This window comes from Atractosteus spatula, chromosome 3 (assembly GCF_055471065.1).
Source record: "Atractosteus spatula isolate fAtrSpa1 chromosome 3, fAtrSpa1.hap1, whole genome shotgun sequence".
NCBI lineage: Eukaryota > Metazoa > Chordata > Actinopteri > Semionotiformes > Lepisosteidae > Atractosteus > Atractosteus spatula.
In genome coordinates, this window is record NC_142708.1 from 35705315 (window position 1) to 35718805 (window position 13491).

A 13491-nucleotide genomic window follows, 5' to 3' on the forward strand; every position below is an offset into this window, starting at 1 on the left:
ATGAACCTTTTATTATTACTCAAAAAAACTTTCAATATATTCCCCAAAGCCTATATAAAGTTTTCATTCTGGGAGCTCCTCTTTAGTTTTATGCTTTTACACATTTTGTAATTCTATGAATTGGTGTTGTACAGTAATTTGCAGTTAATAGCCATATACATACAGTACATAAATATGCAGTCTTCTTCAGCGTTTTACAATCTATTGTTAGATGATGTCCTCACTAAGACTTTTTTCTCAAACATCTCGTTTCAGTTAATCTCATCCGGTTGTCTCTTACCATTTTGCAGGAACTCTTCATGCTCATTTTTTATCTTGGAAAGTAGTTCGAATATTTCTCTGATCCCTAAAACAATTCATTCGTCTCGCTCTGTGTCCAGCTGTTGTATACTCTTATAGCTTATAGCTGTGCTATACTTTTTTTTTTGTTTTGCTTTTTCTTATTCTTCTTGGTATTCAAAGTATTATTGAAATATAGCTGAAACGTTGTGTTTTCTCTCTTCTCTTTTAATAACTATTACTTGTTTCTTTGCAGACTCCGCATGCTGACGCAGCTACCCACCTTAAAATATAGCTGATCATTAGGGACTACTAGATGTAAAGTCAATAGCTTTGACGGTTTTCTTCTGACATGTATACAAATTATATTTGTATAAAATGTTTATGTCTATGTTTTACCTGGATTTTTGCAAGTAATTCATAACTGAGATAAAGGATCGATGTTTGCTCTGAAAAGTAAAAGTATTTGCGAAATGCATACTTCTATATCTTTCAAAACAACCGTTCTAAATTCTAGTCTTCAGGATTTTAATGTTATTTAAAGCTCCATACTGTTTAAGAAAGTAAACAAATATAACAAGGCACACGTTTTATTATTTTTAAGTAAAGGTTAGGTATTACAGTTTACAAATAATGCAGTATAGAAAAAATACGTTTGTCCCACCTACAAATATTTGTCAATTGTTAGTTTATATGTCAGGTAAAAACATTTTTCCCCTTTTATGGTGTTGACAGATTCCGAACGTCTTTAAAACTGAATGACCACTCCTTGAATCTGTCGAAAAAAAATGCTGCTGTAACCACAGCCCAAGCACTTTATCGGCAAGGTGGTACTTTGTTGGTGACGTTAGGTTTTGACGAAAAACACACCCCCTCACTAAAGCGGAAAACATGCAACTAAAGTTTATGAACCTTCAAGAAGTTTGTAGGAGTTCAGTCTGCTTAAGAATAGAGCAAGGAAACGCGCTACGACCACTTGAGCTATTTGGATTTTCGGATATTTTCCAGAGATTCTTCTTCGTTCACTATGTGGAGTGTTGCTGTTATAGGAATGGATTTAATCAGGAGAAACATTCTATTAATTCTTCAGATAATTTTGAGTAAGTCAAGTTTTATACGTGTTTCTACATTTTCTTATGGTATAATACTTTAAAAGATCAAATGATCAAACAGCGCGTTATACTGTAGGTTTTAATACGACACACTTTTGTTTAACGAACATACTGTACATCCATGTATTGAACAGAATAAAGTTTCACATTACTGGTAGTTAATATTTAAGCCTCAGTACATCTGAAGAATCTGCAGACGTGTTTGCCCTTGGCTATGTTAGCCTGTTTAAAGATTTGATGCATATGTACAGTAAATGTATTAATAGTGAATGTATATTGTTAATTTTTTCATCATTTGATACATTAATGTCTATAGTGAATTTAACTGCCAAAGCCATCATATCTAAAAAATAATTGTGGCTTTAGAAAGTTTATAAGGGTATAGTATATTTTGAAGTAATTTGAGTTTAATCAAATCATCATTTAAATGATGGGCACAATATTCTAATTGATGTATTGCTTCTGAGTTGGCTTGCTAGCAAACCAGTTTGCAAGATAAATCCTGAAATGTGATAAAAGTACTGTGATGGGCAGGAGATTCTGTTTGAATGCATTAAACAGGAATCCATGCTTTGTAAACAAATGTTCTTAAAGTATTGTTTGCATTAATAAATGGGTTAAATCTGGTATCATGGCCAAATTCAGAAGAGGGGCAAAGTCTAGCTAGCCTAAAGTCTTTTTAATGATCCAAATTCAAAGTACAGTTGTTTCATTAGAAGGACTGTTATGAAGATATGTGGTATTCATGGTTCAATTATGGTTCTATGTAGATTTTGTTTTTAGGCTAAGTAAACCAGGAACTGCAGTTCCTGCTATTATCACCCATTATGCCTTGTAGATCACCCTAAATTCTGAATTTATTTTGAAAAACAATACACTTGTGATATACTGTATCTGACATGAGCTTTGAATGACAATACAGTGTTAAAATAACACCAAGGGCTCTGACTTCAGTAATGGGTTTAACTTTCGCACAACACTGAAGTTACCAACATTTATGTCAGAGAAGCTAGATCTGAGTACGGGCACAGGGATAGGGTGTGCCTCTTGTAATAAATCTGGAATTTAAGTTATAATATAACAGTCTGACTGTAATCATTTATGTGTAAGACTGACTGCCTTAAATCCTATATAGGGACGTTTATGTTTATAAGACTGTATATGAGCAGTTAGTCCTAACTTCCTCAACAATCAAGACGTTGTCCTGCTACCATCAAAGAAAGCAGTTAATTTGTGTAACATCTTATTGCAAACTCTTGATAATACTCATTCATGGGATGTCAGGAGCCTAGTTAGGCTGTATTACGTGCAGATGAGCACTGTACTTTACTACTGTATATCATAGTCACATGCATGCACAATTTATTAACTAATACTTTAGAAATTGTTTTTTTTCCTTCATTTTGTATGAATGAGATGTTGATATGAATAGGGGAGTGTTTTATGGATAAAACTTGCCGACTGGCAAGTTTTATAATTTTATGTTAATCTGTTAACTAACCGACAAAAGCTCTAAATGATATGGATCCACAGAACCATTTTAGCAATGCTATAATGCTATAATCAAATAAATGTACAATTCTGATATCAGTGATACTATGGCAGCTTATAAAGATAAGATGTCACATCAGCAGTTATTTTATATACAGTAACTGTGGTGTATCCTGATTTAACATGAAAAAGCAACAAAGAACCCCAGTGATATAATGAAATTCATTATATCATCATAGCAATTTTAAGGTTTGGCTAAAGCAATCTAAGTTGAAATGGAAAATGTCACATTCATTAAGAAATCATGTGTCTATTTTACACTTTGTGGTTACAGATATTTGTAAATCAGTTAATTGAGCTACTATTTAATAAAAATAGAGGACACCTACACTTAACAACCTCTCCTTTCTGGCAGAATATAAATGAGATCATGTGTTAATATGCTCTCAGTTGCCTGTAATATCATTTTTTTGTTTTTGGTGTAATATGCTAAACACACATACTAAGTGCATTTATATAGTTAATAACAGAATTACGAGTACATATACTGTATGTATATGTATAAACTTCAGTGCGAGGCTATAAGTTACTGTATATCCTTGCATATTTTTTCTCTGGGAATGTTAATAAATAGAAATGCTAAAATGTTTGCCTATTGAATTTCTGACTTGTATACTGTATATGTAAAGGATCAAGTAATAGGTTTATTCCATACTGAATAGAGAAGACAGAAAACACAATGTTGTGGCTGTTGAGCCTTCTTTGGGTGTGAGAAAGACAGGGCAGTCAGCAAAGATTAAATAGCATAGGACAGTTGTTCTGAAACTTTTGGACCAAGTACAACCCCTGATCAAACCAAAGCATCTATAAACTTTATTTGATTATAGCACCTTCAAAGGTGGCTTCTCAAAGGGCTTTACAGAATGACAACAGGAACAACAACAATTAAAAATAAATGATAAAAAAGCACCATTTCAGCGAGAGGGGTGAGCCTGTTTAGTCGAGCAAACCAGATGTGAATTCATTGGTCGAGCCTTGATACAATTTACAATAGAATCTAACAGATTTCAAATCCTCTGGCATTTTCTTGACGGCCAAGGCCTTGCGGTGGATGCTGCAGTGCGTCTACTTCATATCTGGAGCAAACTCTCTAATTCGTGCAACTACACCGCTGTGTCGGCTTTTCATCATTCTAGCACCATCTGTATAAACTCCGTGTCATGACCACCAGCCAGCAGAGATCATCTCGCAAAAGAACTAACCAGTACCAGCAGCAGGTTAATAATAATAACAAGCGCCGCCGCACTTGTTAATCCATCAGCACACGCTACCTTGCGAGCAGCGCTATTTAAACCATCCTAACCTGCTTCCCCCTGCTCGGTATTGAGTTAACTCCCAGAGTGCTCTACCCTGCGATTCCTAAACCTTGTGTCACTCTGGATTTTGGACTACCCCTTTTGCCTTTTGACCTCTTACCTCGCCTCTCGATTCGGATTGTTTGCCACCTGTGTTTGTTCTGGATTTCAACCTACCTTCTCCCTTCGACCACGATCTCGCCTCTCGACTTGGATTGTTTGCCTCCGCTTTCTGTCTTGGATTTCGACCTTCCTTCCTCTCATTGACCGCGATCTCGCCTCTCGAATCGGATTGTTTGTTGCCATGTCTACTGGCTACTCCTGCGGCTGCACAGGATCCATATCTCCTCATTAGTGTAACCTTACACTCCGATAAATTTTATCCAGTTGATGCCATTCTCTTCTATGAATTCATTCAGAAATTGAAATATGTGCTCTCCCGTAGTTCTTGTTAGTAGCGGCTTACAGAACAGAAAGTCCTCATGGGACATACCCTCACACTCATATCTAACGTAAACGAGCTAATTGGCCAAATCAAAGGTATCTACAGACTCATCTTATTGCAGTGAAAAGCATCTGCTCATCTTAATGTACTCTATCAGCGTACTTTTGAAATCATCTGCCATATCAATAATTCTATGAGTGACTGGGTCTTTCAAAGGGGGCAGCAGCTCAAGCTGTTTAGCAGCTATTTCTCCACACATATTAGGTCTCAGCTCTTTTGCCGAAGGTAAACAAAGTTCTTCACAAATAGTGTGGGGCTTACCTACTTTAGCAATCTGCAAGCTTGCAATTTTCACTGTTTCTGTTTCAGGACACCGTCTCAGAAGTTAAAGAAGTTTTTATTTCATGCGCATGAGAGCAAAACACAGAGACGCTCTGTGTATTTTTCTCAAATTAACCTAGAACAGTCCTTAAATATTTTTCTGTTATCTATTATGCTTTCCTGTGCTCACAAGATTGCCAGCGTTCGTAGTATACAATTTGTATGCTTTCCTGTGCTTACAACATTGGCATTGTTCCAAAATTACGCACATTCTCCTACCTCCCTATTTGCTGGAGATAGCTTTTTTTAAATACAATTGGTCACTTGCGTTCGTTGCACACATTCCTATAGAATGGTATAGAATTACATTGTAATTCTTGTGTCCACTCAAGTATTAGCACGCGCTGTATCGTAGTACATAGGCTGCGTATTTGACACATAAACAAATTTTATTAAAATAGAAAATATGAAAACCCCTCCCAAAATTTCAGTGCAGACAACCTGCGGGTGCTCCGCGTACCACTTGTGCCATAGTTTGAGAACCACGGGCATAGGAGAACAAAAGCTGGGAGAGTGGAGGAGGCAGGAGCAGGGAAAAGGCAGAGAGGCTACTCAGATGGTGCAAAGTTGAGAGAGGTGAAGTCGAAACCCACATGTGAATAGAGAAGATTACACAAAAACAAGTCTGTCATTGAAAGAAGGGGGAAGGTGTGATCCAAATTTCAGGATAATTTTTTGTTTCTGATGTCTTTCTGCAATGGGAGTTAAGAAACCCTTCTTTGAGAATGAGATGGAGAGATCAGTGTGATCATGGCCATCTGAGGTGAAATGAGAAACTATGGGCTTGGAGAAATCTTTAATCTTCACAACCCTAACATGTTCTCTGAAGCAGTCTCCGGGTCTCCTTCCTGTTTCCCAAATGTAGATGACTGGGCATTTACTGCAAGAGATACAGTAAATAAGGTTGATGGAGGTACAAGATGTCCTCTGAGTGATCTGGAATTGCCTTGAATTCTGAGGGGCCTTAAATGAGTGTGGTGTTAGATACTGTACGTACTTGCAGGTGATACAGTGAGCTCTGTTGTAGGAGAAAGTGCCTGGTGTGGATGATTGTTGAGGGTGGTCAAGGGAGCTTCGAACATGAAGGTTACGCAGATTAGGTGGTCGACGATATGAAATGATGGGGTGGTCAGAAAAGAAGGCCCCAGTGGAGGGATCATCCTATAGGATGGAAAGGTTGTCATTAATGTTCCTGGGGATAGAAAATGTGATAGGGTGGTAAGGATGCACCAAAGGAATGCTTTTGTTAGGCTGGGAGTTCCTGATTGAGTTGATGGTCTGAGGGCTGTTTTTGGCTCAGGTGAGGGCCCTGTCAAAAACATGGGTGGGGTATCCTCTTGATGAAAAAAGAGTTCATTTTGAGTGCTTTGTTCTGGAAATCAATATCATCACTGCAGAGTCATCGTAGCCAAAGGAACTGTGAATAAGGGAGAGAGTTTTTAGTGTGTTTGGGGTGAAATGACCTGTACAGGAGATAGCTGTGTGAATCTGTGGGTTTGTAATAGACGGAAGTAGAGAGTCAGGGATGGTTAATGGAGAGGTTTATGCCTAGAAACGGAAGAGTAGCAGAGGATATGTTAACTGTGTATTTGAGGGTCGGTGGAAGTTGGTGAAGTGATGCAGAAATTGCTCTAGATGGTCATTAGAGCATGTGGCGGCACCGACACAGTCAAAAACTTTCCTAGCTTACAGGATGATCCCTCCATTGGGACCCTCTTTTCTGACAGCCATATCATCTCATATCGCCAGCCACCTAATCTGCATAACCTTCTTGTTCACAGCTCCCTTGACCACCCTCAACAATCATCCACACCAGGTACTTTCCCCTGCAACAGAGCTTGCTGTATCACCTGCAAGTACATATCTAACACCACACTCATTTAAGGCCCCTCAGAATTCAAGGCAATTCCGGATCACTCAGACGACATCTTGTAACCCCAGCAACCTTATGTACTGTATTTACTTGCAGTAAATGCCCAGCCATCTACATTTGGGAAACAGGAAGGAGACCCGGAGAACGCTTCAGAAAACATGTTAGGGTTGTGAAGATTAAAGATTTCTCCAAGCCCATAGTTTCTCATTTCACCTCAGACAGCCATGGTCACACTGATCTCTCCATCTGCATTCTCAAAGTAGGGTTTCTTAACTCCTATAGAAGAAAAACATCAGAAACTAAAATTATCCTGAAACTTGGTTCATATCTTCCCCCTTCTCTCGGCAACAGACTTGTTTTCTTAGAATTCTCTCTATTCATTTGTAGGTTTCGTTTCACACATCTCCTCACATCTCTCGACCACGCACCACTTGATTGGCCACTCTGCCTCTTCCCTACTCCCGTCTCCTCCTCTCTCCTGGTTTTTGTTTCTCCATGCTATATTATCTAACTGCTATAATTTCTAACTGCCCTATCTTTCTTACACCCGAAGCAGGCTCCACGGCCTAAACGTTGTGTTTTCTTTCTTCTCTTTTCAACATGGACTAAACCTATTACTTGTTCCTTTGCAGCCTACACATGCTGATGCAGCTACCCACTGAACTATTGTACAGTATATGTATACTTGTAAGGTATACTGTATATGACACAACATTTTTATAGACCTGAGAACACCTTTGAAGTGTTCTCTGAAATGTGCACTTTTGATAACTGGCCACTGCCAGTATTTGATTGCAGTCACCTGTAGGCTTTGCGCATGCACAGAGCCACTCCCTAGACAGTGAATATCTCTACTGCGCCAAAAGACCGGATCCTCTGCTGCTGTGTACATTTCGGAGAAGGGTGACAACACTTCTGTAATTTGCCCAGCCCACTGAGCCCTATTATACACTGTCAAGCCTTTTATTTCTTTCATACTATAGACCACAGTGCAAGAGCAGAACTAAGGAATTGGAAGGAGGCTTGTGGCAACACCATTTGAAGGTCTTAGAAGCATGTATAGTTTCCTGACAAAATGCTGAGGTTACCTTGGCTGACTTTGAACCTCTCAAACTCCAATATTACTTGACTGTATTTATGCTTTCCCCTGTTATATCTCATAGCTGCAGTGACTAGTGAAATGACCCAGATGCAAACCAATAACCTCTGGTCTCATATGACCAACATTTGCTCACCTTCACCCAATTTTCTCTGGAGCAGCTCCCTTTCTGCTGTCCTCAGATTGTTAAGAAATGCACTAAACCAAAGCCAAATGTATGAGTGAACCCCAAAAGGAAAGAACATTAGGTGAAATGCCAAACATGTTCACTTTCAGTGTGTTTCATTTAAACCTATTGTTAAAAAACGAAACAATAATAATAAATAAATAATAATAAAGTATATTGATATATAGTTTATATAGCACCTTTAAAGGTGGCTTCTCAAAGTGCTTTACAGAAAGACAACAGCAACAACAACAATAAAAAATACAGAAGATAAACACAATGAGAATGTGTAGATGGTGGTACTTAATACAGTAGGAGCAGAGTGGTAAAGAACGGAACCAGTTAAGTAAAGGTTTTGTCTGGTTTTGAAGGAGTTTAGAGAAGGTGACTCTCTTATATCCTTTGGAAGAGAGTTACAGAGCTTTGGGGCATAACAGGAGAAGGCCCTGTCACCCATAGAGTGTAGGCGGGCTTGGGGGACAGTTAAGAGACCAAAATTAGAAGAGCGAAGGTTGTGAGGTGGGGAGTAGGGTGATAATAGCTCAGACAGGTACTGAGGTGCATAGTACTGGTAGGGCATAGTCTAGCATTATTTCTGAGGTGAAAGAAAGATGTTTTGACAATATGCTGCACATGTGGGTCGAATGTCAAGAATGGTTGATTCAAGAAACAACAAATAATTTAAAGTCTGGGGTTACTGGTTCCATTACATGTGACAGCTCTTAATAATAAATATTAATATCAAAATGATGGAGTGATGAATCCCCAAAACACATCAGGATTGTGATTGTCGATTTCAGCAATAAATGTTAGCAATAAATTTGTTATTACCTCAGTTAGCAGCTCAAGCTGTCAGCAATCAGACACAAGTCCTAAAATATAGTCTACTGTACTATGAAAACAAAAGTCAACAAAATACACTGTCAGCTATATAGTATTAAACTAACTATAATATGAGTGCACAGACTAAATGATTGCAATTTCCCAGCTTTTGTTCCTGTGTGATAATTTAAAAATTTAAATAATAAAAAGTTGGAGGAAATTTTAAAACAATTATCTATGTATATGGTGTGTATAAATTATAAAAGTACATAATGTAATACATCACTTCTTTAAAATCAATTTCCCCACCTTGTTTTCAGTTCAAAATAATAATGCCTTAAAACAAGTCACTTGTTTTCCCAGCAATGTACAAATTAGTACTGCAAAAACAGCGAGGGTACTGGTCTTTAATGAAAACTTATTAAACTTATGACCAGTGTAAAGTCCTATCAAATTGAAGTAAATCTGGTAAAAAACCAAGATAATGTCCAACATGGATGCGTAAATGGCTCATTGTAGATTAACATCTACAAAGCTGGCAGTACAGTAGAACTGCACTGAGGCAGATAATTGGCGGGAATGTAAAAATCAGTGGGGAAGGCTTTACTCTTTGCTTCCTAGTGTTGTCATATTCATTCAAACTCAGTTAAAGGTCTTCTTTGTTAGTCTCTGTACCAACCCATTCTGGAATCCAGGTCTCTATGGTTACGATCAGGAAACTCACTGACTAGGCATGAGTGGGATTTTAATCAGACCAGCCTGGCAGTTTACATCAGTAGAATACACTCTGTTTTCTTTCTGATGCACCTACAGTATCACATTTTGAAGTATTGATGAAAAGAAACTTAAATGTCTGATTTAAATGTGTACATGTGTCACATTTTGAAGTATTGATGAAAAGAAACTTAAATGTCTGATTTAAATGTGTACATGTTAATGAGATGTTTTTAGCAGCTTATCCAAAAGTGAATTTTCCTCTCTATGACAAATACAATTTAATAGGATGTGATATTTTCTCACCTGTTAGAATAATCTCATAGTGCCTTGTACATAAACTTCAGAGTGACTTCTTTGTAACATGACATACACCTAACATTGCATGTATATTATATAAAGCATACATTTTTAACATAGTAGTACTTAATATGTCACAGACTAAAAATGTATAAATATTTCCTATCAGATGTTTAACTTTTTTTAGTAACAAATACTTAATGCATGTCTACAGTATGTATCACACATATATTGGATATTTTTCAGTAAGTCATCAGCTGGGACCTTGGCTTCTGAACCACCAAATGAAACTAGTTACATGTAATTATGGAAATTAATATGATTTTTCTCTTGCAATTTAATAATACTAGAAGTGTAGACTTTTTATTCTGCTTATTATATGTATACAGTTTATGTTAACATCCATAGACAACGGTTTTGTCCTTTTTAGCAAGACTTAACAAAGTATAAATATAATACCTGCATTCTCAGTGTTTTGTAGTACCCTGAAAAAAATATTTTTAAAATGCAGATTTTATATTTATATTTACAATATTATAAAGATAGATCAGGTGATGGATGATACAGTATTCTGCAGTTTTGTAGCGTAGCAGTTGGAATAACTGCATTTACACATTTACTGTATACATAGCTGCAGTCCAAAGTAGCTAAAAATAGCTATGGATGTTAAAACACACGAGTGTAATATGTAAATAAATGGAGTTTATAATGAATGTTCAGAAACGCTGAAAACAGCCAAGTTCAATTAGCCTCAACTGTCAGTAATTTGTAATCATTCCTGATGTCATTATCTCACATAAAACTACAAATACTATGTGTAATCCACTTCTCTCCCTTGCATATGTCCTTTGCATCCCTTATCCACCCCATCTCCATCTCTGCAGCTGCCCCTTGGTCACTCCTCTCATTATGGGGGTCCAGCCTCCTTTTCGGAAGGCCAGGGGTTTGGTTAGGGGTTTAGGAGTAGGTTAAGTCAAACTGTGACTAAAACACTCTATAAACCTTTCAATACACTTAATTCTTAGGTGTTATTATTACTAGATAAAGTCTACTGATTTTCAGTTGGGCTGTAAGCACATGCCAATAATATCTATAAGATTTATAGTTTTATTATCATTATAAGATGTTGCTGTTGCAGTTGGTGCCAGTTTTTTATCTCCGTGTGAATATACTGCCCACAGATGCAGTCACTGTCTGACAATTGCATAGATTATGACTGTATCTAAGCATGTGTTTATGAGTGACAATAATGGCACACTTCCTCACTCTCAGGACTGTAGCATAACCCGCCACAGAGGTGTTAGGCTGGAGGGTGACTTGTATTTGTAGAGGAAGTGCTACAGAGCCACTGTGTGCCACCAAAAGGATGCTAATAATAATGATGATGGTAATATATACAAGATTTTTTATTTTTCCAAGTTTGACATTAAAGAACAACCTTGAAACAGGTGTCTTGTACCATGCCGAACTTGTAGTATTCTCATGTCATAGTACTCCAACTGCATTTGTAGAACTGCTTTCTAATTTCAGTGTAACCAAATGTATGTGTTTTGGAAATGAACTTGATTTGAACTGTTCAGATCTATTCCCAGAGATCAGATCAGCTAAAGTTGACTTATGTTTAATTTTTTTCTTAATATTTTTTCTAGAGTAAAGCTCAATTGACAAGAATGAATGCAACCTGATAAACAAATTACACTTTAATTTGTGTGTCAAAGAATTTCAGTTTAGATATGTTTGTGAAGTACAAATAATCAAGAAAAATATAAGAAAAAAAGCACTTTATAGAATGATTAAAAAAGAACATTATCCATTTAACAAAAATTAATATAATAAATTGTAAGGATAGGCCAAGAGAGAAATAGACATGAATATTGCAATTGAGGCGGCATTTAGAATATATTTTTTGTATTTAGGTAGTGTAAGAACTGAATGAAGTAACATGTATTTGAGATAGTAATGGGGAACTTCTAAGCAATAAAAGGGAAATCTGTTTGGAAGGTGAGCTACATGAAGAAACCTGTGCGGGAGAGCTTTTTGAAGTAGGAAAGTCGTTGCACTGGGGCAGTTTCACTCTCTTGACCTCAGAAGCCTGGGTCCAGTGGTACAAGTAGTTGTCACAACTTGAGACTTCCTTGGTTGCAGCAGATGGTCATGATGCTTTTCTGTGCCTTGTCATGCCCTTCGTTTTCCACAGAGCATTGCAACGGTATAGTGTCCCATCAGTATATTGGGGCATTAGGACCCACACAGACTGCAGGGTGACAACCCTGCTGGCCCAACTAACACCTCTTCCATTTACTGACCAGACTCACACCTGCTTAGCTGCAGTGGATTGCCAGTTATGATATGGCTGCAACTGAGATCCTTTTATACAGTACAGTATATTGTTTTAACCACAAGCTGAAACATGAATAGATTTTGAATTTTGTGTTAAGAGGAACAGTGCATGTCATTGTAAAGCCACTGAGGTAGAACTGAAAGCAAGTAGCAACATGCTCCAACTGCAGATCACACATTCTTTCTTTATTTTACCAACTAAGGTGGATTTTCACAAGTTAAAACCACATCCTTTCTCAAAGAAACAGCATATTGACTCTCATGATTATATTCCAGTAAACGGAGATATTAAGCAGCTCTTGGCCACATTTTTGTAATGATTCTACTGATAGCGAGAAAGTTGGAGTGGTTACAGTGATTATGTGTTTTGAGTCAATTTTAACTATATTTCCTTGGTTTTCTTGTTTGCAGGTTGCAATATTTATTACTCAGATACTTTTAACATTGGACTGTCAGGTGCAAGAGTATTTTCTGGAGCAAGATCTGAACAGTTTGGGTATGCTGTGCAGCAATTCAAAGATTCTAGTGGGAAATGGTAAGGTGTTTTTTGTCCTTACAGATCTTTTACATCTTTCTTTTTAATCAAATGGTCATTTAACTGTTTTAGTAAGGAAGAATTTTAATTAAGTGTGATCTCAAATATCTTCCTTTATTATTTGATATAACTCCAACTGTTGAGAAAAATATACTCTGACCATATATAAGGATGAGTAACTTAAGCAAATGGTTAGTTTTGGATGAGCAGATTTGACTTTTATCATATATGTTAACTTAAATCATTGACTTTGTGTTTGTCTCATTTTTTTACTTTTTAATATCAATGTAATTTGAAATTTACCCACAGATACAAAAACTGGGCCTTTTTAAACACTATTTTAGTTTATGACTTCTGCATGGTTGCTGCTAAGATATGACTTAAAAATATTCCACAAATTGTGTAATAAACCAAACTCAGTTGTGTCTGAGATACCTAAAATATAACCTGCTCTTAGTTTGTTCTTGAATGCTGTCAGTATTGTAGTCCCCATGAATAAAACTTCAAGAAAAACCCATAAATTGTTTGTAGATAAATAGTTTACTTTCAGGGTAGTTGAAAGTCTAAAGTCTACATTAT

At 36.9% G+C, this 13491-nt stretch overlaps 1 protein-coding gene across 1 annotated transcript in view; it reads left to right on the forward strand.

Annotated features, from left to right (window-relative positions):
- Positions 1-1213: 1213 nt before the first annotated feature.
- Positions 1214-13491, forward strand: part of itga2.2 (integrin, alpha 2 (CD49B, alpha 2 subunit of VLA-2 receptor), tandem duplicate 2) — a 58031-nt gene continuing 45753 nt past the window's right edge. The window contains exons 1-2 of the mRNA XM_088910297.1: positions 1214-1379; positions 12789-12912. Coding sequence (XP_088766423.1) covers positions 1307-1379; positions 12789-12912 — 197 coding nt within the window. The 5' untranslated portion in view covers positions 1214-1306. The remainder of the gene's footprint in view (positions 1380-12788; positions 12913-13491) is intronic.